Raw genomic sequence first — 23,816 nt, forward strand, 5'->3', positions numbered from 1 at the left:
AAAGAGCATTAATTTTATTTAATTTTGTTTTCAATAAAAAATAAAGTTGAACTTTCAATTTGAGTACTATAGGTTTCCCTCGTAGCTCAGTCAGTAAAGAATCTGCCTGCAATGCAGGAGTCCCAGGTTCAATTCCTGGATCAGGAAGATCCCCTGGAGAAGGAAATGGCAACCCACTCCAGTACTCTTGCCTAGAGAATCCTATGGACAGAGGAGCCTGGCGGCTACAGTCCACGGTATCACAACAGTCGGACACGACTTACTGACTAAACCACCACCAAGGAAAAAGGTGCTCCCTAAATAATTTCATTTTCCTCTCTCCTGCTAACATTTCCTTTCTGTATCACTAACCAGTATACGCAGGTATATAGATGAATGTGTGTGCATGTATGTTATAGAGTATAACTTCATTAATTCAAAATAGGTTTAAAAAATTGAGCTGTAAACTATTTTCAAATGTACATTGTTATTATACTCAAGCTCAAATTAATATAATCCAAAATATGACTATAATAATAAAATGAAATCAATCTATTAAAAAATTATTGTTTGCAAAGAAATTTATTACATAGTGTAACTTAAATAGATAGATTCTTATTTTCCAAGAATTCATTGCTGACCACAAAAGCTGAAGGTTCACAGGACAAGTATCTATTTTTTGAGCCCGTGGTTTTCTTTTTAATCCGATTTTAGAGGATTCCTCATATTTTTTAGTAAATACTTTCAAAAAAAATTATACAGAGATTTTAACAAGAGGATCGGTAGGATGTTAAAAAATGATCAAATTTTAACTAGTGCCATTTGAATTATGAAGTATAAATTATAACTAACAACAAGTAACTATAGCTATCTCATTGCCTAATAGTTAAATTGAAAAAGAGAGAGAAAACATTTCAGGGGCATTTGTACAATAAAAAGGAATTTTATAAATTTAAAGACACAAATGCCTAAAATAGAATCTTATGTAGAAATGCAAATGAATATGTGATCTAAGATCTAGATGAAACTATTCTTGCCTTATGGAGAATACCTGGGGCTGCCTCACAAATAAAGACTAGAATCACACAGAGCCTGGTTTTTGTTATTGTTCAGTCACTTAGTCGTGTCCAACTCTTTTTGACCCCACGGACTGCAGCATGCCAGGCTTGCCAGTCCTTCACCATCTCCCAGAGTTTGCCCAAACTCATGTCCATTGAGTCAGTGATGCCATCCAATCATCTCATCCTCTGTTATCCCCTTCTCCTCCTGCCTTCAATCTTTCCCAGCATCAGGGTCTTTTCCAATGAGTCACTTCTTCACATAAGGTGGCCAAAGTATTGGAGCTTCAACTTCAGCATCAGTCCTTCTAATGAATATTCAGGACTGATTTCCTTCAGGATTGACTAGTTTCATCTTCTTGCAGCCCAAGGAACTCTCAAGAGCCTTCTCCAGCACCACAGTTCAAAAGCATCAGTTCTTCAGTGCTCAGCTTTCTTTACAGTCCAACTCTCACATCCATACATGACTACTGGAAAAACCATAGCTCTGACTATATTGGCTTTTGTTGGAAAAGCGACGTTTCTGCTTTTTAATACGCTATCTAGGTTTGTCATAGCTTTTATTCCATGGAGTGTCTTTTAATTTCACAGCTGCAGTCACCTTCTGCGGTGATTTTGGAGCCCAAGGAAATAAAGTCTGTCACTGTATCCAGTTTTTCCCCATCTATTTGCCATGAAGTGATGGGACTGTGTGCCATGATTTAGTTTTCTGAATGTTGAGCTTTAAGCCAGCTTTTTCACTCTTCTCTTTTCACCCTCATCAAGAGGTTCTTTAGTTCCTCTTCTCTTTCTGCCATTAGAATGGTATTATCTGTATATCTGTGATTGTTGACATTTCTCCCAGCAATCTTGATTCCAGCTTGTGCTTCATTCAGCCCAGCATTTCACGTGCTCTGCTCATTCATACTCTGCACATGGGCTTCCCTTGTGGCTCAGCTGGTGAAGAATCCACCTGCAGTGTGGGAGACCTGGGTTCGATCCCTGGGTTGGGAAGATCCCCTAGAGTAGGGAAAGGCTACCCATTCCAGTATTCTGACCTGGAGAATTCCATGGACTGTATAGACACTCAGACATGACTGAGTGACTTTCACTTTCACACTGCATATAGGGCTTTCCAGGTGGTGTTAGTGGTAAAGAACCCACCTGCCAATGCAGGAGACACAAGAGATACTGCTTCTATTCCTCGGTCAGAAAGATCCCCTGGAGGAGGACACAGCAATCCACTCCAGTATTCTTGCCTGGAGAATCCAATGGACAGAGGAGCCTGGCGGGCTACAGTCCATAGGGTCACAAAGAGTCAGACATGACTGAAGCAACTTAGCACGCTTGCACTCATTCTGCATATAAGTTAAATAAGCAGGGCGACAATATACAGCCTTGACAGAGCCTGGTATGGGGCAGGAAGTTCTGCCTACCCTCCTTTTCCCTCTCCTTAATCACTGCTCTCACCTTTCCTTCTTCTTCCTCTCTTTTCCCTTTTCCCAGATACCAGTGTAACACTCCAGAGGGCTAGAGGCACATCTGTAACTATAAAGGGAGAAATGAGGTACAATCACCTCACTAATTTGGATGTTAGTAGAGAATCAGAGACATGCTCATTAATCTAATATTATCATCTCTGATTTCAAGGGGGAAACTTTGCCTTGCAGCTGCATGGATTGAGAGCCCTTTCAAATGCAGAATGGGTAAGACTGTATCTTCCCAGACACTCTTTCTAAATCAATCACAACTTGCTTGAGGGCAGGGATTGCTTCTCATTTATGTTTCCTGGAATGCCCCCCAGAGTCTTGAACCTATTAGGCTAAATGAATAAATGAATGAATGCATAACTAGAATCTGAACTCCCCCTTTTAAACCCAGAAGACAAGACAGTCCATAAGCAGAGCTCTGAAAATGTAAAAATGTGTTCTGATACATCTCCAACTCCCTTGTGTTTTACTTCATCCTTTCTTCCGGCATCTTTTCTTAACTTCTTACCAAAGGCCTAGGGACTTCACTGTCTGTCCATAACCACCTAGGACCTCCACTTTAAAATGGTGTTTAAACACTATCTTAAGTTCTGTTTAGTGTCTTTTACAAATTATGCTGTGGTTTAGGTGATATTTTATATATCACACATTTATTGATTTATTTAGAAGACACAAATGTTAAATCTGATATATACAAAGAATTTTAAAAGTACCTGGGGAACACATGACAGCTGAGTTCTTGCAGCTTCTCACAAGGAAACAGAGATTATTTGTTCAATCTCCAGAGAGTAGGACAAAGTCTAACACAGGACATCCATAAAGGCAGATTTTGATTCAAGATCTGGAAGAGCTCTCTAATAATGGAAGCTATTCAAAAATGGGATCAGCTACTTTGTGACTGCCCTGGTTTTGAAAGTGATCAAGATAAGCCCAAAGCTTATACATTCACTCATCCAGCATGAGTAGAAAGGATTCACGCACTGAGTCAAAAGTCAAGATCTCTCTGGCTCCCTGATTTATAAACTCGGCGTCTCTCTCTAAAACAGAGATCCTTGTATTCTGAAGCAGCAAGTCCCTAGTGTTGACAGCCAGAAGGCAGCACAATGAAAATTACCTGAGAAGTTTTTCAGAGGACATATGCCCAAAGCCCCGTCCTCATGGAAATAACGCCAGTAGGTCCAGGAAGCTTTCTGAGCATGCGCGTGTCAGTAGAAGCTTCTAGATGACTAATAAACCACCTCATTTGAAAAAATAGGCTAGAAGGCCAACAGCATAACTTTCATTGGTAACTTGTCCAAGGGCTACAGATTTTTTAAAAAGGCCCTCAAGAGAGAAAACCCCAGGTTTACAAGTTTCAGGGTGAATTAGTTTTAGTTATACCCAGGATTAGAGAAACAGAGTTAGAAGCTAAAATAACAATCTGTTCGATTTTTAAATAAAAAGCAAAGCTGAGTCAGGAAGAACACTGCCCTACCTCTGTAAGCACCACTTTTATAAAGGGCCTAAACCTCAGTGTTCAGGCCATGTGGTCATAACCACTGCCCTTTGGAAGGTAAGCATACTAAACTGCTAAACAAAGGCCTTAATGGAAATTGTCTTCAAACCAGTGCCTTACAAACCTACATCATAAAGTGATAGCAAACCCCAAATCCCCTTGTTAATGATCCTACTTTTACATTTCTCTATAGACTCTTATTCTCCTATTAAAACCTGTACTTTTGTTCCCTGCTTCCTCCTCAGGGTTATCTTCTCTATAACTTATCTGATAAATAATGTGAAAGTACTAAGGCCTGACAATGGCCATGTTAGTGTTTTAAGAAGGGAGATCAATGATTTTCACTTGACAGGCACTGAAAAAGGGGGCCAAACTGGTAGTGATAAATGGGAATAAAAGTCCTCCTGGTTTCCTTCACATCAGATCTCCTGAAATGACAGCCAGAAAAGCATTATTTCTTTTTATGGTTATTTGGCTTCTAACAAAAGCTTAGTCTAAATTAAGACCATGGCTATAGTTTGCCAACCCCTGACCTAAAAAGCTGAAATTCCAAAATTATACAAGACTGGAGTGGATACACAAGTGTAAGAAGATCCAGCGGTATGTTTGAATCTGGAGTCACAAAAGGCATTGAGACAAGCTCCATGTAATCGTAGAAGAAGCTTTCTGATATTTTCTTCTTAACTTCCTCCTCTGCCTCCTCTGCATCTGGGGCAGGAGTTTCCATATACTGAGATTCTAAAAAGTGAAAAATATTTTAACTAAGAAGAGTGTCTGATCAATCCTAATATATTTCATGAAGACAAGAAGAATGTATCTAGCCCATAATACTCTAGCAGTAACTACTACTTCTGGCCTGAACACAGGAGGCACCACAAGGGAGCACTTGGCTACAGCAGTCTCAAAAGACAGCACATGATCAGTTCCAAGGAAGAGTTATTCTCACTGATGTAGGGCTGATCGCTCCTTATACCATCCCACTGCCCAGAAAAATCCAGTATGAGTGTGTGATTCTCAGAAATGAAATGTACAGCTCCAGAGCTGCTAAACCACCCTATCAGAACATGTTTTATGTTCTTCCTTTTATCACTCCCCACATACCTTGCAAACATTTATTTTATGGATTTACAACTGTTAAGTTAAAACAGGGATAATCACTGATAGAAAACTAATAATTACCTTCAAGGCTTTCTGCATAATCATCTTGAAATGAACTTGAACTTCCTTCCAAACGTTCCATATATGATTCATCATCCTCTATATATGATTCTTCCCCTTCAGTAAATGCTTCACCTGTGGTATTGTCAATAGACTTGTGATCCTCTTTCATAGAAGCTATTAAAAATAAATTGTTTTAATAATTTCTAAATTTGAATTAAACATTTTCTTATTTTCAAAGAAGCTAATATGTCCAATTCGTTTGTACTCTAAATTGAACGAATTTTAAACTCAAAAATTCTTACAAAAATCGTTTTATTTGGTCACTCTTGTAGCTTTACAAAAATTGTTGCAAGCTTTTCCTGTGAGTTAATCTCTGTTTTCACTTCATTACCAGTCTATTTCCTATCAAAACAGACTTATAAGAAAGTAAAAGGTAAAGAAAAAAAGATTGGCTGGTATGCTGCTATCATTTTTTCAATTTAATTTGATTTGACCAACCTATTATTTATATGGGACCTTTTAAGGGCTTCCCTAGTGGCTCAGCTGGTAAAGAATCTGCCTGTAATGTGGGAGACCTGGGTTCGATCCCTGGGTTGGGAAGATCCCCTGGAGAAGGGAACAGCTACCCAGTCCAGTATTCTGGCCTGGAGAATTCTATATAGTCCATGGGATTGCAAAGAGTCAGACGTGACTGAGTAACTTTCACATCACTTTTATGTCAAAGATCAATAAAGCTGACTGAGTGACTAAGCACAGACAAGAATAAACTTCTCTGGCTGTGACTATTTATCTCTGAATGATACCCCAGGAATAAGTCAGATTATTCTCTTTAGAACAAGCTAGAAGAGAAAGAGAATTGGAATGGGAGTAAAACAGACCTACTAACAGGTCTAAGTTAACGTTCAGATCAAGTCCAAACATGAGTGTTGTTCAAATATACCATGTTGAGCAGGTAAAAGGGCCAGGTAAAGTTTCAGAATAACAAGGCAGAAATGGTAAGTGTGCTAGAAATAAGTGGAACCACCTAGCAGATCTAGCTGTGAAAGTGAAAGGGTTAGTCCTCAGTCGTGTCTGACTCTTTGTGACCCCATAGACTATAGCTCACCAGGCTCCTCTGTCTATGAGATTCTCCAGGCAAGAATACTGGAGTGGGTAGCCATTCCCTTCTCCTGGGGGTCTTCCCAACCCAGGGATCGAACCCGCAGGCAGATTCTTTACTGTCTGAGCCAAGATCTAGCTGAGATGAAGGTAGAAGATGAGAAACAAGGCCCAAGACTAATATGAAAGGGGTAAGAAAGCTGAGCCAAGCCAATTAACAACAGGATAGGGTTCTATAGGATTCATGCATTTGGATGGAAAGAAAATAATCCTGGACACCTAAATGTGGCCCCATTTCTTGAATTGCCCCAAGAGGGACCCTTGGGTAACTATTCTCCAATAATACCACTGAACAGCTATCTTAGCTCTTCCATGTGACTATCACAATCAAATATTATTTCCCTGTCTGTAGATTACAATATTAAAAGCTTGATACCCAAGCTGCCATGAAATGAATTAAGGCTTCCAGCTAGGATAATGGAAGTGGGAGTGAATACAGGTGAAGGGGACTGAATTATTTTTCTAAAAATGAATATTCTGAGCCTAGTTGAAGGGCTGTGACAAAAGTAGCAAAAGTGCAGCTTGGAAAGAAAAACCTAACAGGCAGTGCTGGACAAAGGTCATTATCATTAAATCCATCCATCCAGGAAAATGCTGCAAAGCACTGGAAACTATCAAGTAGACAATCCTCTATGCAGGAAGCAGAGAAAAGTGTAAACAAAAGAGATACAAACTGAAGTTTTTTGAGGAGATTGATATTTGGGCAGGATAATTCTAGTGGCGGTATGGACAGGATGACTTGAGTAGAGATCCTTGTTATAAAAGTCCAAGCAAGAGAAGATCAGAGATCAGATTAGTCGCTCAGTCGTGTCCGACTCTTGTGACCCCATGAATCGCAGCACGCCAGGCCTCCCTGTCCATCACCAACTCCCAGAGTTCACTCAGACTCACGTCCATCGAGTCAGTGATGCCATCCAGCCATCTCATCCTCTGTCGTCCCCTTCTCCTCCTGCCCCCAATCCCTCCCACCATCAGAGTCTTTTCCAATGAGTCAACTCTTCGCATGAGGTGGCCAAAGTACTGGAGTTTCAGCTTTAGCATCATTCCTTCCAAAGAAATCCCAGGGCTGATCTCCTTCAGAATGGACTGGTTGGATCTCCTTGCAGTCCAAGGGACTCTCAAGAGTCTTCTCCAACACCACAGTTCAAAAGCATCAATTCTTCGGTGCTCAGTCTTCTTCACAGTCCAACTCTCACATCCATACATGACCACAGGAAAAACCACAGCCTTGACTAGACGAACCTTTGTTGGCAAAGTAATGTCTCTACCAGACCACCTGATCTGCCTCTTGAGAAATTTGTATGCAGGTCAGGAAGCAACAGTTAGAACTGGACATGGAACAACAGACTGGTTCCAAATAGGAAAAGGAGTTCGTCAAGGCTGTATATTGTCACCCTGTTTATTTAACTTATATGCAGAGTACATCATGAGAAACACTGGACTGGAAGAAACACAAGCTGGAATCAAGATTGCCGGGAGAAATATCAATAACCTCAGATATGCAGATGACACCATCCTTATGGCAGAAAATGAAGAGGAACTCAAAAGCCTCTTGATGAAAGTGAAAGTGGAGAGTGAAAAAGTTGGCTTAAAGCTCAACATTCAGAAAATGAAGATCATGGCATCCAGTCCCACCACTTCATGGGAAATAGATAGGGAAACAGTGGAAACAGTGTCAGACTTTATTTTTCTGGGCTCCAAAATCACTGCAGATGGTGACTGCAGCCATGAAATTAAAAGAGAAGATAAACACCTAAAATAAAACATAATATGGAGAAATCATGGATTGGCCAGATAATGCATCAGATAAACTGAAAGAATTTAATGTACAATTTATAAGTAAATTGATTTCCCCAGGACCTGATCTCCTCTAGGTGAATAGTAAAAATTGTATTTCTGAAGCTAGATTTAGGACTAGAAACTAAAAAAAGTCAAGATTCCACTAAGCTACCTCACACCATGATGCCCAGTCAGAAAGAACTGACAGTCTTTTAAAAATCCTACTACAAAGTCTTCACTTTCCTTTCTATCTACATGTGATATTCTTCCATGTATGGTATCCAATTTAATTCTCAGACAGCTCACAATGGTCATTTTGTGGGTAGGAAAATTGAGGTGCAGAAAGCTGAAATAATTTATCTAAGATCAAGCATCTCTAAATAGTAGACCCAGGACTCAAAACTGAAGTCCAATTCTCTTTCCACGACACTGTATCAGAGGGGCCCATTAAAGACCTTGTAGACCCGACAGGAAGGAGCCAGACCAGATGTGAAAATGGGTCACTATCAGTATAGAGATGATGGTAGCTTCTCTGTTCTTTAGGAGCTAGAGATAAAATGATTAAAACACAGAATCTGCCCCCTAAAGAACTTAAGAGTTTAGTAAGGGAATTCAACAAGTAAACTTTTCTGTCATATAAACTTAGACATACACTCTTTAAAAATTATTTTACCTAAATTTAATAATAAAAACCCTAAGTGTATACTAAAATCTTTACTTACTTCTTGATGGAGATCTAGAGGAATGAGACTGCCTTCTGTCACTGTTTGACCTATCTGATTTCCCCCCATCAGTATCCTGATCATCTGGTTCCTTCATTTTCCCTGTAAGCATAAAATTGAGACAGAGAAAGGGAGAGAGCTATAAAACAGAAATCAGAATTTTTTTCCCCTCAACAAATTCTACAAGCACCAAACACCATATGTGTTGACAATCGTATATTTATACAGTATCAGAAATGACTTTACCAGTGAGAGGCCACAACTACCATCAGAGACCTCTGCAATGTGGCAAAATAGAGTCAGATACTCCCTTCCTCCAGGCAAACTTGTCACCAGACAAGTTGTGGTCTTCCAGAGGTCCACAGTGAGACACCACCCAAGCCCATCATCATTCCGTAAATGCTCCACCATTAAAATTAACCCTCTGCCATCCTGCCTTGGGTTCATCCCCTCTGCTTCCTCTTCCCATCATCAAACTCCCCTGGTGTTGCTAATCAATTTCAATATTTAAATATTTGTTGAGGACATATTCTCTGTATCAAGTCTTATGTCAGGCAATAAATTACAGTACTGAACTACAAAGATACAACCCTTAGTGGAGCTTGTTTAGAAAGACAGGTATTAAACAAGCAATTAAAATGTAATGAGTTTTACAAAAATTAGGGTGCTGTGGGCACATATAGCAAGAAGATGAAACCATGTCTGGAGTTAGCAAAGGGGCATTTGAGATGGGAGATTAGAAGAGGTTGGCCAGGCATGAAGTGGGAAGTGAGGGAGCTTCAGAGAGATGCTTCCGTCTGTGAAGGGCTGAAAGCAGGCTACTGGCTAGATCAGGAGAGTAAAATGGACATTGAAGAGGAGGCAGGCAGCAGATTATATAATTGTCTCTAAGTTTTGCTACGGAGTTTAGAACTTATTTCTATGGAAATTGAATGCCACTGAAGGTCTTTAAGGAGGGGAATGACATGAGACGTTTTCTCTGTCTTCTCTCTCTATTGCAGCTCTTGTAGATGAGAACACCTACCATATCTTTCTTCTAAGTCTTCCTTTCCCTGCACTAAACATTGCCTGTTTCCTCAGGATTCTTCTATGGCATGGCTGGCAGGCGGAGTAGAAGTCCTATCTGGATCAGATCTGTGGTTAGATTCAGGTTTCAATCCCAGTTTTGCCACATAACTAGCTAATAAAACTTTACATCAATTCCTCAGCTGTAAAATGGGAATGTAGAGAAAACTTCTTATAAGGCTACTATGAAAATTAATTGAATTACTGCATTATTATACCATTCTGATCTCCAAAGAAAGACTATACCCCCAAAGCAGCTATGATCTACACTACATGATCAGTGCATGAGAGGGCAGGATGACTACCACCTACCTTCATCTTCTGAACATAGACTTTAATCCACCTGTTTTCTTGCACTGACATAATAATGACGCCCTCTCTTGATTTTTTTTGTTCATTTTAATTCTTTTAGAATGAAGGAATTGGGAAGTTGTAACCTGGTGAGGCTTTGATGACAGAGAGACTTGTTTGGCCAAGAAAAAAAGGTTAGCTTGGCCAAAGGCCAAGCTCCTAACATCCCTTAACCTGTTAGTCCTTTTATATGTAAAATAGGGATGATAAGCTTGTCTGGCAGAATCATTGTAAATACCAAATGAGATCTTTTATACCCACAGTTCTCAACTCTGGCTGCACTTTACAATCACTTGGGAAATGTTTCACAACATACAATTCTTACGGTCTCACTCCCTCTATAATTATTTTGGGCAGACAGAGAATAGGAACCAGGGGTAAAGATCAGCGGTTTAGAGCAAACTCCTTGTTAGGTACTGGAAAATGGGAATTTTACTATGATTACTATACATTCTCTTTAATACAGCGAGGGCTCAACAAATATGACTATACAATCTTGACAGTTGAAAGAGGTTTAATCTGGTCCAACCTCTCACCCAAGTCACACATCTACAGCTCAAGCCCAGCACCGCTAGAAAAGTAGTCTCGGCTCTTCCTGTTACTAGTTGTGGGGTGTTGAGTCAGTATTTAACCTCTCTGTGCCCTCTCATCTATAAAGTGCAATACCTACTTCACAAGGTTGTTCTGAGAGCTCAGTGAGTTAATACAGTAAAGTTTTCAAAGAACAGTGCCTGACACTCACTATATAAAATAGGGATGAATGTATCACTTTCTGAATAAAGGAGCAAATGAAAGAACACACCAAGAGACACCAGCTTCAATTTAAACATATCAAGAGAGTGAACACATTCTGTTAATGAGCACTATTTCTTAGTAAGCTCATTTTATAGTATACAAAATCTCCCTTTCTACAGCTTGGATCTATTTGGCCCTTATTCTTCTGGGAACACATAGGACAAGTTTTTCTGTTTACTATAGCCATTCAATGCCTGGAAAATCCCATGGACGGAGGAGCCTGGAAGGCTGCAGTCCATGGGGTCGCTAAGAGTCGGACACGGCTGAGCGACTTCACTTTCACTTTTCACTTTCATGCATTGGAGAAGGAAATGACAACCCACTCCAGTGTTCTTGCCTGGAGAATCCCAGGGACAGGGAAGCCTGGTGGGCTGCCGTCTATGGGGTCGCACAGAGTCGGACACGACTGAAGTGACTTAGCATAGCATAGCATAGCCATGCAAATAACTGTAGCTGGTTTACTTTCCTCCCTAGATCCTCTTTTCCCAGCTAAAGCATCTCAATTCTTTCAACTATTCCTCACTAACATGTTTTCAACTTTTTTCAACATCTGGACAGATCAAGAAATTAATTCCCAGTGCATCATATACCCCTCCCAATTTTATATGTACTTCGAAGGATCTGGACACTTTCCAGAAGATATGAACCATCACTTTACTGGTTAGGGACATTGTGTTTTTTCAAGGTAGCCTAACATTATGTTATCTGCAAGGGTGGGGTGAGCAGGCGCATTATATGCTGACTCTTCATAATCTATTTGTGGCCAACTAGAATCACTAAACCTTATTTGTGTGTTCCTAATTTTGGGGGGCTCCAAAATCACTGCAGATGGTTACTGCAGCCATGAAATTAAAAGACACTTACTCCTTGGAAGGAAAGTTATGACCAACCTAGATAGCATATTCAAAAGCAGAGACATTACTTTGCCAACAAAAGTCCGTCTAGTCAAGGCTATGGTTTTTCCAGTGATCATGTATGGATGTGAAAGTTGGACTGTGAAGAAAGCTGAGCACCGAAGAATTGATGCTTTTGAACTATGGTGTTGGAGAAGACTCTTGAGAGTCCCTTGGACTGCAAGGAGACCCAACCAGTCCATTCTAAAGGAGATCAGTCCTGGGTGTTCATTGGAAGGACTGATGCTAAAGCTGAAACTCCAATACTTTGGCCACCTCATGTGAAGAGTTGACTCATTGGAAAAGACTCTGATGCTGGAAGGGTTTGGGGGCAGGAGGAGAAGGGGACGACAGAGGATGAGATGGCTGGATGGCATCACTGACTCAATGGACATGAGTTTGGGTGAACTCTGGGAGTTGGTGATGGACAGGGAGGCCTGGTGTGCTGCAGTTCATGGGGTCTCAAAGAGTCGGACACAACTGAGTGACTGAACTGAACTGAATCATGTCCTATCTTATACAACTAAACTAGCTAGGTTTGGGAGTCTATTTGTAGAACTATCTTACATCTATTTTCATTAGACTCACACTCACTGTTCCAGCCTACGGCTAATCCTGTTAACCAACTCACTAGGTAGACTGTGAAGTTTTGAGTCAACCCTGAAGAAGTATAAAGAAAAAAGAAAATTACAGTACACAGTGATGCAGAGTATGTGTTGCTAGAAGGAGGTTGGCTAGAAGCCAGACAGAGAGCTCCCCAAGGTGACATTACTCAGATTCATTTCCTAGATTCCAGAGTCAGTCTCCATGCTCACAAACTCAGTGTGCCACAGCTGCTCACGTTGAGAGTCATAGATTTCCTGCATAAAAACAGACACTCAGTTTTTACTTTATAGTGTGAAATACAACTGTGGATAGAATAATATTTTTGTTGTTGTTTTGTTTTTTAATATTTACCATGTGTCAAGCACAGTTCTGAGGATCTACACATACTGTTTACTGTTTCACGTATTTCTCAAAACTCCATGAGTTAGGTACATTTTACAGATGAGAAAGCAGAGCAGTTACTCTTTGAATCCTTTCCTCTCACCCAGCTCATGCAATTGAGTTCCAAGTGCTGTTGCCCAGTGTCCATTCTCTGCCTTCTAGTCCTACCGTCACCATCCTAGTTCTGGTCCCCATCCTGTCTCACCTCTGCCATTACCACAGCCCCATTCCCTCCCTTCTCTGGCCCGTTTCTACACTGCCTCTTATATGTCTAAAACTCAGCTTTTAGTGTGCCACTCTTCTTGTTTAAAACTTTGTGGTTCCTCATTGCCGCAGAATAAGAACTCAGATTCCTTGGTGTGGCACAAAGGTCTTCACTCTAAAGTCTGCAGCGCATCTCCTGTCACCTTCCCCCTCCCTGAACGCTCCTCAGCCCCTCCTCCTTCCCCAAAGTTTTAGTCAGTACCCCACTGGGACAGCTCAGCGGCTGCCTGGACACGCTGCGGACTTGCATGCTACTATACTGTATCTTGCATGTGCTACATACTTGACCTGTATTATCCTATTTAATTGCAACAGGAACCCCATGAAGTAAGCACCACCACCTTCCCTGCCTAGATGAGGAAACTAAAGTGTAGAAGGTCAATCTGCCAAGTGTCACACCGCTTAGTGTGGGATGGGGTGTCCTGTTGACTGAGAACCCAGGCACTTTCCCACCAACCACCCCACCTCCCCGGCTTTTGGCTCAGCCGGGTCTAACTCAGACTCCAGCTGTCCTGTCTTCCTCCCTAGTTAGATTATGAGCTTTTGCAGGCAGGAACCGTGTCCACTTTGTATCTACAGTGCGGAACCCCATTCCTGCGAATGCTGTCACTTCAAATGTTTAGCTAACTGATCCATAGACGGGATAAGGAATAAGTCCGGAAAACACTAGTTCAGTTTAAGAGAAGTCCAAATAGAGCTCACTGCGCCCTGACTCACTAACAGATTTGAGGGGGAGGTTGTGGGAACTGCCAGGCTTACCTAAGGTACTCCACGGGCGCTCGGCTTTCGCAGTCACAGCATCAGTCCCAGTTCTCCGTTTACAGCGGTTACCACAGCAACGCCAATACACCTTCCAGATGGGCGGGGACTGCCGGCGCATGCGCTGCCCGAGGCGACTGTCCGGGTCAGCTCAATCTCACTCGCCCTCTAGCCCCGCCCATTTTGTGGCCCAGGATTCAGGATCAAAGCCAAACAGAAAGCCCAGCATCCTACTAGTTTATCATCCCAGTTTAATATGTATGTCTAGCTCATGATTATTATCCTAAGAATGCTTTATTGGTAACTTGAACACTTTGAAAGATATGCCCAATAATACAAAATGGCTCAAAGCTTCCCTGATCACAGACTATCATCAGCAAAGATATATGTCACAGAGACATTTTTGTTTTATTTATTTTATACTATATTATCTCTGTTGGTCTTTAGGAGTAATATTTTATGTTGTGGGCTCTTTGGTAGCAGGACTCTAAGTGCACAAAATATAGACGTGGCTTGACAGATTTCTCAGTTTAGCAGTTTGCTCTCCCAACTGCTCCGAGGCACAGCCAGAGATCATTATTATTTTTAAGCACCTAACTAATGTTACTGGTTACAAAACATTGTTTTTTAATGGCTACAATCTTGCAATATGTGACAAAGAACTTTGCATCCAGAATTTTAAAAAACCAACTCATAATTCAATAAGAAAAAAACCCACCTAAATTTTTAAATGGCAAAGGACTTCGAATACTTCACATCAGATATATGAACAATCAATAAGCACATGGAAAGATGCATAGGAGTAGGCTCTAGAGAGTTGCATACCACAATGCACACATTTCACACTGGGATGGGTAAAAGTTTAAAAATCGCCAGTACCAAATGTGGAAGGATGTGGAGCAAATGGAACTCCCATATATTGCTGCTGAAATGAAAGGTAACACAACCACTTCAGACACACCAATTGGTAGTTTCTTTAAAAGGTAAATATTTACCAAGACATTCAATGTCTAAGGTATTTTCCCAAGAGAATAAAAAATTTGTTCATACAAAGCCTTATATGTGAATGTTCATAGCAGCCATATTCACAACAGCAAAAGAACTGGAAACCACCAAAATGGCTATTGACAGGTGAATGGGTAAATATATATACAATGGAATACTACTCAGAAGTAAAAAGGAAGAAACTGACACACACAACATGGATGAATCTTAATTAGGATGAGTGCAAGAAGCCAGGTACAAAAAGTTACAGTGTGTGTGATTTCATTTATATAAAATGCAAAGAGATCTATGATGATCAAAAGCAGATCAGTGGTTGCCTAAAGCTGGAGCAAAGGGAGAGATGCACTGCAGAGAGACAGAAGACTCTTCTGGAGATGCAGGAAATGGTCTTAATTGTGCTGATAGTGCTGTGTGTATACACAACTGCCAAAGTCAATGAATTGTTGTCTTTAAACATAGGTATGGATGTATTTTATTGTATATAAATTATTTCTCATGTTAATAAGAAAAATAGCTATATAATATTCTATTGGTTTCCTTCATGTTACACAATGATTTTCCAAAAACTGTGTATTATGCATTTATTGGTAATATTGGGCTTCCCAATGGTGCTAGTGGTAAAGAATCTGCCTGCTAAGGCAGGAGACCTGGGTTTGATCCCTGGGTCAAGAAGACCACCTGGAGAAGGAAATGGCAACCCATTCTAGTATTCTTGCCTGGGAAATCCCACAGACAGAGAAGCCTGGCAGGCTACAGTCCATGGGGTCGCAGAGAGTCGGACACAACTTAGTGACTAAATAACAAACTTATTTTTAAACAGCATGTAGTTATTTTCAAATAATACGCTCAACATGTTTTATTTCTGCCTTAAAACATATTTAAATTTAAAACACTGGATCCAAATATTGAGAAAAATATAAATGCACTATAGAATGTCTTTAAAAATCTAGAAATACAGAGGGACTAGTGCATTAAACATCCCTGAACTGGCAGTCATTATGGAATGCTTGTGAATCAGGTCCTGTTCTTAGCATATTTACATCCATTTATCTCACGTAATCCTCACAACCCTGTAAGAAAGGTAATACCTCTATGGGAGAAATTAACTTGACCAAAGGACACAGCCCAAGTAACAGAGTTAGCACATGAATACAAGTTTTCTGATGCCAACACTTGCACCCTTAGCCACCATGCTATATTAGTTATTTCTTAAGTTAGTAGAAGTCGAATAATTGTTTTTAAAAAGAGCTTCAAGTCCTGGGCTTTACTTCTTATAAGTATTCTAACATTGGGTAACTTATTCCACCTCTAGAGCTCAATTTCCTCATCTATAAAGAAGAGTGGGATGGTATTTAAATATACTCAATTCATAGGTTAACTGTGAGAGCTAAATGTGGTAAGGGGCTACTGCAGCTTAGCAAGGCACCAGCCACAGGAATGGATCAATAGAGAACAGCTCTTATCATTATGGTGCTTCCATACCATACACACTGTAAAAGGGCAGCACAGCGTAGGTTTTGAAAAAAGACTGCCTAGGTTCCCATCGAGTGCCACCACTCCCAAGTTATGTGACCTTGAGAGAGGGCTTACCTCCTTGAGCCACATTTCCTCATCTGCAAACTAAGGATAATATTAATAGTGATGTTGTTGCTCAGTCACCTAGTCATGTCCAGTTCTTACGGTGTCATGAAATCATGTGGCTAAAACAGTGCCTGTTGCTGCTGCTGCTAAGTCGCTTCCGTCGTGTCCGACTCTGTGCGACCCCATAGATGGCAGCCCACCAGGCTCCCCCGTCCCGGGGATTCTCCAGGCAAGAACACTGGAGTGGGTTGCCATTTCCTTCTCCAATGCATGAAAGTGAAAGTGAAGTTGCTCAGTCATGTCCGACTCCTAGCGACCCCATGGACTACAGCCTACCAGACTCCTCCATCCATGGGATTTTCCAGGCAAGAGTACTGGAGTGGGGTGCCATTGCCTTCTCCAAAACAGTGCCTAGTGCTTAGCAAACAGTAAATTATTATTAAATTCTGCTAATCCAAATGGTTTTGCTAAGCGACTTCACCTTCACTTTCATGCATTTGAGAAGGAAATGGCAACCCACTCCAGTGTTCTTGCCTGGAGAATCCCAGGGACAGGGGAGCCTGGTGGGCTGCAGTCTATGGGGTCGCACAGAGTCGGACACAACTAAAGCCACTTAGCAGCAGCAGCATAGGAATGATTATATCACAACCGTGGATTTAGCTATCCACATATAGTTTTCCTCCCAAGCTGTAATCTGGAGAACTGCAAACTTTATTAAAATATAGCAAGTGATCACTGGCTTTCTGGGGCATATTGGAGAAGACACGTTAGCAAAAAACTTGCATCTAAACCCAAAAAACACAAGTAATCTGAGTTTGGACTGTTAAAAGTAAATACAAGTAGTACGTCACAGTCAAACTCCGCAGAATTCACTGGTCTGCAATGATATAGATCCATGGTTCCCAAGTTTGACCATGAACCAAGCCACATGAAAGGCTTATTTAAAAAGACATCAGAGTTTCTTTTTTTTTTTAGGTCTGGGGTAGGGCCCCCAAATTTTCATTTCTAGTAAGTACACCAGGTGATGCTGATGCTGATGGCTGGGGTTCATGTTTCAAGACCCACTGATGCTGTTGGTTCTGAAAGTTGATAAACAGGAGGTAATAAAGGCAGTTTAACTGTTAATTAAAACCAAATATGCACTAATTTATGATTTGGAGGTAATAAATATCTTTATAATGATGTTTCCCAAACTTGGCTATTCACTGGAATCATCTCAGGAGGATTTTCCCCAACCCCCCAGAGATTCTAACTTAATTGGTCTAGAGTGAGGACTGGGAATTGGGAACTTTAGAAGGTCCTCAGATGACTCTAATGGCATCTGAAGTTGAGAAGCATTACTTCAGAAGGCCTAAGAAAGAAAGCCTCCTTACTCTGCATCTATTATTTCTGGAGCTTTTTCAATCCACTTGTGTATTTTACCAGCAAAAACAAACATTAACAGGATGAAGACTTACATGCCAGTTTCAGGTTCCCAGTGAGTTACCGGTAAAAGTTCTTTGCATTGTTTCTCAATTCTGACTGCACATGAAATCACCCTAAGTAGCTTTTAAAAATGTCATGCAAAGGCATCTTAGAGGTTGAAAGGAATATAGAGGAAAAAAATAAAGACTCAACAAGTTGGAGAATATGAAAGAAAATATTGAGTTGGCCAAAAAGTTCAACCCAAAGTATGTCAAAATGATGCATTCACAAACCAAGCAGATAACCTGCCATTTCAATAATACAAGGAATAACACCAAAATGGTTTGATATGCCAGACAGGGAAAGTATTTATTAAATACCAAGTTTTAAAAAGTGCAATACAGATGGAAGAATCTGCAATAATGCAAACACACACAGATGACTTCACATAAATGTAATCAGTGATACCTGTGCTGTCTGAGAAAGTTCCCCCAAGTAGTTTCAATGTGTTTCCCCTTCCCAGTCGCACCTCACTTAGGCTGAGAATTCCTATCATAGAGCCAAGGAGCAGAGACCATGCCAAAACCCAAGTTTAAAATAGCAACCAATATGTGAGCCCAAACAGGTACCTTAAGAAAAATTTACCCTGAAGGTATAGTAGATTATAGGCTGGGGAAATGTGCTAGCAATGTTTTGTACTCAATTCTGTCCCAAACATTAAATAAGCCGTAAATCAATGTTTCTGTACTGAGATATTCAAGCTCAATTGTTATTTATTTAATATACATTACCATAACTAATGTGACATTTTCACATTTGAAGACTATGTAAGAACTTTATAGTGAAGAGAAGACTCTTGAGGGTCCCTTGTACTACAAGGAGATCAAACCAGTCAATCCTAAAATGTTCATTGGAAGGACTGATGCTGAAGCTGAAGCTCCAGTACTTTGGCCACCTGATGTGAAGAGCTGACTCTTTGGAAAAGACCACAATGCTGGGAAAGATTGAGGGCAGGAGGAGAAAGGGACAACAGAGGATGAGACAGCATTACTGACTTGATGGACATGAGTTTGAGCAAGCTCTGCACGAGTTGGTGATGGACAGGGAAGCCTGGTGTGGTACAGTCCATGGGGTTGAGTCAGGCACAACTGAGTGAACTGAACTGAACTGAAGAACTTTATAATACATAAACCACTCTTACCTGCTTAAGCAAATATAAACAAATACTCCCATGCTTACCTTTGAAAACCATACATTTACTTGATAGAAAAAGTGATAGACACAGCAACTTCCCCAAAAAGGGGGTGTTAAATTTTTCTGAAAGCCAGAATTTAGTCACACAGAGGCTTTTTATTGTAAGTTACATGAAAACCAACTTAGTTCTTCTAAAAAAAATAAACAACATTTAACATATACTAGACCAAAAAATTCTGAATAAAGATGATAAAAATATAATACTGAAAAAACCCTTGAATTTATTAGAATACACAATTTTAATTTTCCTCTAGTCAAATTTTATTTACAAGGCTATTTGTCGGAAATCTATTTGAAAAGGCAGAAATTAAAGTAATTGCTTTATTTCTTGGTTCCGTTAGTGCTAATTCACAAGATCTTTGTTAAGTTTTATCTGAAAGAAAAACACAGAAACTTGAAAGCAGGAGCAGGGAAGGGGGAGTAGAAGTTCAAGAACGTATTACTGAAAACAAACTCTACAACTCGACCTCACTTATGACACGTGGGTAGAAAGAGCAAACCAGCCTTCTTCATTTTGTTTCTCAATCTGTTGAACAAAGATGCAAAAAGGCTTTAGAAAGTAATCAGGAGCACAAGACCACTCAAGATTTATAATTACTCATACCAAGTACAAAGAACCAAAGTTATCCTATACCGCTGAATGGTACTAAAAATTATCAATACTGTCAATTTTTATCCTGTAACAGAGACACTCCCAAATATTCCCTGGTCAACAGATCTCCTTATTGGTTTGGGAGGCCTGTTTTTTAAAAAAGGATCAATCCAGTATTTTATGCAAGTCATACATACAACTTTTTAAAATAACAAAAAGTTATTTGATCTTGGTAAATTAAATGTTACTAAATTCCAGAAATTAAGGGCAGATTATATAAAATAGTTTACATTAAAGCTCTTTTTAGGATGTAAGAAACAGCAAAGAACAGACAAATCTTCCAGAGCTAGGCAACCAGGCTATCTGAGCCTATCGATTAATTTGGACTATAAATACTCAACACTTACTGAAGCACTCACTATTTGGTCTAATTCCTGAAGCCAGTAATAAGAAGAGCAAAGATGATTGTCCCCCATCAAACAGTTGTTAGCTCACATTTGCAAATGTAATGTTTATGATTTTAAAGTTATCCTCACAATTTGCTATGACCAAACAAAGGAAAGTTATTAATATATTTTGCTGTATTACCAGCACAGAAACATTCCTTTTGCAAAAAATCAGGATACATTGTAAGAAAAGTTTAGTTTCTATATATTCCTGTAACAAATCAGAATACATAAAAATATGTAAGACATTTATTAACCGTTTGTGCTGGAACTCTCTAAATGTGGCATGAAACCTCTCTGTGGCACACTGGGGCAGAGTGACAAGGAGAGTGACCTGTGCCAGGGCTCCAGCTATCCTGAGGCCTACAAAGCCTCAGCAAGGACTGAGGACACCAGCACCTCATAAACCCACAACCCACCCAAGACACCCCTGTGTGTCTTGCCACACTATTTAGAATGCTCTGCAGGAAACAATAATGTCCATCTTTGTTGAAATCATTGAACTGTATTCTATTCCTTAGTTACCCTAGAAAACAAAAGAAGTGCATGCTTGCTTTTTCTAATGAAGGCGAATTAGTATTTCTTTTCTTCTGAGCATTTTATATTATCTTTAAGATAACAGGAATAATAATTAAGCACGACCATTGCCAAATCAACCACCTTCCACTCTACACACCTTGCCCTCCTAACCTCTACACACATTTCACAATTACACTTTATCATATACCTTTGCTCTTGGATTAAGAGGTGTCAAGCGCCCACTTCCTGAGGTGGCATTTAAAGGAGAACAAGAATTACTAGCAGCCCCTGAAGATCTATTTAAGAGAAAAAAAAAAAGAAAAAGTGAGAGAGTAATCTATCATTATTAACCTTTAAAAATGATATAAGACACAATTCTCAATATTGCCAAGAGCTTGAAATGGAATGGCTGACTTAAATCCAAATGAGGTAAATTATTTGTAACACATTTTCACCAACCTAAGCCTTATTTTAATTAGTAGATTTTCCTTTTTGGAGTATTTTTAGGTTTACAGAAAGACTGAATGGAATGTATAAAGACCATTACACTACCATACAGAGAAGTTTTTAACATTAAAAGAGTTGGTACAGATGTGGAGGGGTGGGGGACAAGGCCGAAGTCATGGAAGAGTAATGAGACTTGGAGCAGTATAGTGGTAGCATGTAGAGTGGACACAGAGAGCCAGGCACATCCCCATTTACCAACCACATGTCCCATCTAAGCAAACCACCCAATTAGCTATATGAGCTTTGGTTTCACTTACTGTAAAGAACAAAATACTACTGCTCAATTTATCCACACCGTCACATATTACCTCCAGATTTTGTAACCCATAAAGTGCTCCACATATGTGCCATTATCCCATTTTTGTTTTCAATAACCAACCCAATGCTTTTCTATTTAATGAAGGATTTTTCCTCACTCCTTTTCCCTGACCTCCAAATTCTCCTCCCCAATCACTTGATTTTCTCTACATGAGTAAATCTATCTGAATCTAAGTCAGATTATATTATTTTCATAAAAAGCATAAAACACAAACCATGCTTTTGATTTTAACCCTACCTTCTTGAATTTAGCCCACTAGTAGGAGAGTCAGTACTGCATTTTGAGCTTTCTGGGGCTTCTGCTCCAGGAATAGACACCTCAATTGTCCTCTTTCCTCCCTCTATAATATAAAAATAAACATTAGTTACATTACCTTTCATTACAATGAAAATTAAAATTTAACTTGATTTCTGTCTTACTGCAAATTTTACATTATAAATTTGAGGGTTCTGTCTATATTTTTATTATAATGGCCCACAAATACACTTCAAGGTTTTTTTTAAAAACAAACTGTGAGACAAAAAATTGTAGTTACTAGTATCAATTCAGGAGCATGCCAGCTCTTAGAGAGACAAAATCTTCAGACAAGTGGTATCATGTCAGATCCTCAAGTGAAAAACAGAAATTAAGACCTATCCTAAAGAACAAGAGATCCTGGTTAGAGTTGCTTATCTAAAGCTTTCCAAAAAAAAAGGAAAAAGAAAATTTCTGGAGTTATGCAGTAAAACTACATCTTCTAAATCTATTACATTACTGCCATTACTGAAGACATTAAATTTGGAGGGGAAAGTTGGCTGAAGAGTTCATATGGCCAATGGCAACTATAATTATGTACATTTTCAATATTTCAGAAGTAGATAATCAGTCAACAAATATTTACTAAGTATCTACTCATGAAAGGCTCAGCCAATGCTCCTGTGAATCACTGCTTAAAACTAGTGCTTTCTGGGATTTAAGAGGTAATGACACTCTTTCAATTTTATAACATTTTCCTTGATTACCCTAGAAAACAAAAGAGGTTCTGCATGGCAAATGATTTATTTTTATCTTTATCATTATAGTCCACAGAGGTTCCTGTGAAACCAAGAATTTCACTTAAGAATACCTTAGACAAACAAGCACTGGAATGGAAAGAACAAGGCTGCAAATCTACCAATTTGCTTTAGAACTTCAGACAAATCACTCAACCTCTTTGTGTCTCGATTTACTTATTTATCAAAGAGTTGTATCAGCTTTGTCTGCTCTGAGCGGTGTCAAAAACTAAATGAGCCAACAAAAAGGAAAGTATTACCCTCAAAGAACTACTGAAATAGATGTCTCATTTTATCACAAGATTATTCTTAAGAGTGATCTGCTTTATTTTTCTTCACTGTACTTGGCATTAACTGACAGTGTCTCATATATTTATTTGTTTACTTGTATTGTTTGCTCCCCAACTGGAACCCTGGTGTAGTCAAGCCGGGCAGGAACTTGTCCTGTTCGATGCAGTATCCCCAGTGCCCAGAACACAGTGGCACATAGTTGGTATTCATAGACATTGAGCGATTTCATTTATTTATTCTAGTCAGAAGTTGCCTCTAGACTTTCTGACTGTGAAGAACAGTAGACAAGGCTGTAAAGTGAAAGGAGCCCAGAATAAACAAAGAGGAAGGGCCTTAAGGAAATGCACTATCCACCACTTTCTAGTACTTTCCAAATCACTCTGTTTTCTGGGTCTGTTAAGTGTCAAAAAGGAAATAACTCTGAAGTAAAAGTCTTATTGGTAGATCCTTTAAAGGCAACCTACTTCAACCAGCCACTGCTGCTGCTGCCGCTAAGTCACTTCAGTCGTGGCCGACTCTGTACGACCCCATAGACGGCAGCCCACCAGGCTCCCCCGTCCCTGGGATTCTCCAGGCAAGAACACTGGAGTGAGTTGCCATTTCCTTTTCCAATGCATGAAAGTGAAAAGTGAAAGTGAAGTCACTCAGTAGTATCTGACTCTTAGCGACCCCATGGACTGCAGCCTACCAGGCTCCTCCGTCCATGGGATTTTCCAGGCAAGGGTACTGGAGTGGGGTGCCACTGCCCTCTCCGTCAACCAGCCACAGGACGTAGGAATCTTTAAAACAGCATTGCCTGAACACCTCAGGGAGCACAACACTTACTGATACAGAGCTTTGTCTTTTCCTGACAATTAGAACCTTCTCTGTATACCAGGCCCAATTAGTCTCTCTGGAATCTTTATGCAGCTCTACCCCTTAAGGGTCTTAAT

General features: G+C 39.9%; 2 protein-coding genes across 6 annotated transcripts in view; both read right to left on the reverse strand.

Moving 5' to 3' along the window:
* CFAP44 (cilia and flagella associated protein 44) overlaps positions 1–14,007 on the reverse strand; it is an 81,555-nt gene extending 67,548 nt beyond the window's left edge. The window contains exons 1-4 of the mRNA XM_044941875.2: positions 13,936–14,007; positions 8,822–8,923; positions 5,181–5,336; positions 4,580–4,739 (exon numbers count right to left, since the gene is read on the reverse strand). Coding sequence (XP_044797810.2) covers positions 4,580–4,739; positions 5,181–5,336; positions 8,822–8,918 — 413 coding nt within the window. The 5' untranslated portion in view covers positions 8,919–8,923; positions 13,936–14,007. The remainder of the gene's footprint in view (positions 1–4,579; positions 4,740–5,180; positions 5,337–8,821; positions 8,924–13,935) is intronic.
* Positions 14,008–19,380: 5,373 nt separating this feature from the next.
* The window catches only part of SPICE1 (spindle and centriole associated protein 1), a 60,160-nt gene continuing 55,724 nt past the window's right edge, over positions 19,381–23,816 (reverse strand). For all 5 annotated transcript variants that reach the window (XM_044941910.2, XM_025284214.3, XM_025284208.3 and 2 more), the window contains 3 exons: positions 21,800–21,902; positions 20,945–21,032; positions 19,381–19,705 (listed from right to left, as the gene is read on the reverse strand). In XM_044941910.2, coding sequence (XP_044797845.2) covers positions 19,652–19,705; positions 20,945–21,032; positions 21,800–21,902 — 245 coding nt within the window. In that variant the 3' untranslated portion in view covers positions 19,381–19,651. The remainder of the gene's footprint in view (positions 19,706–20,944; positions 21,033–21,799; positions 21,903–23,816) is intronic.

The sequence above is a fragment of the Bubalus bubalis genome, chromosome 1, assembly GCF_019923935.1.
Source record: "Bubalus bubalis isolate 160015118507 breed Murrah chromosome 1, NDDB_SH_1, whole genome shotgun sequence".
NCBI lineage: Eukaryota > Metazoa > Chordata > Mammalia > Artiodactyla > Bovidae > Bubalus > Bubalus bubalis.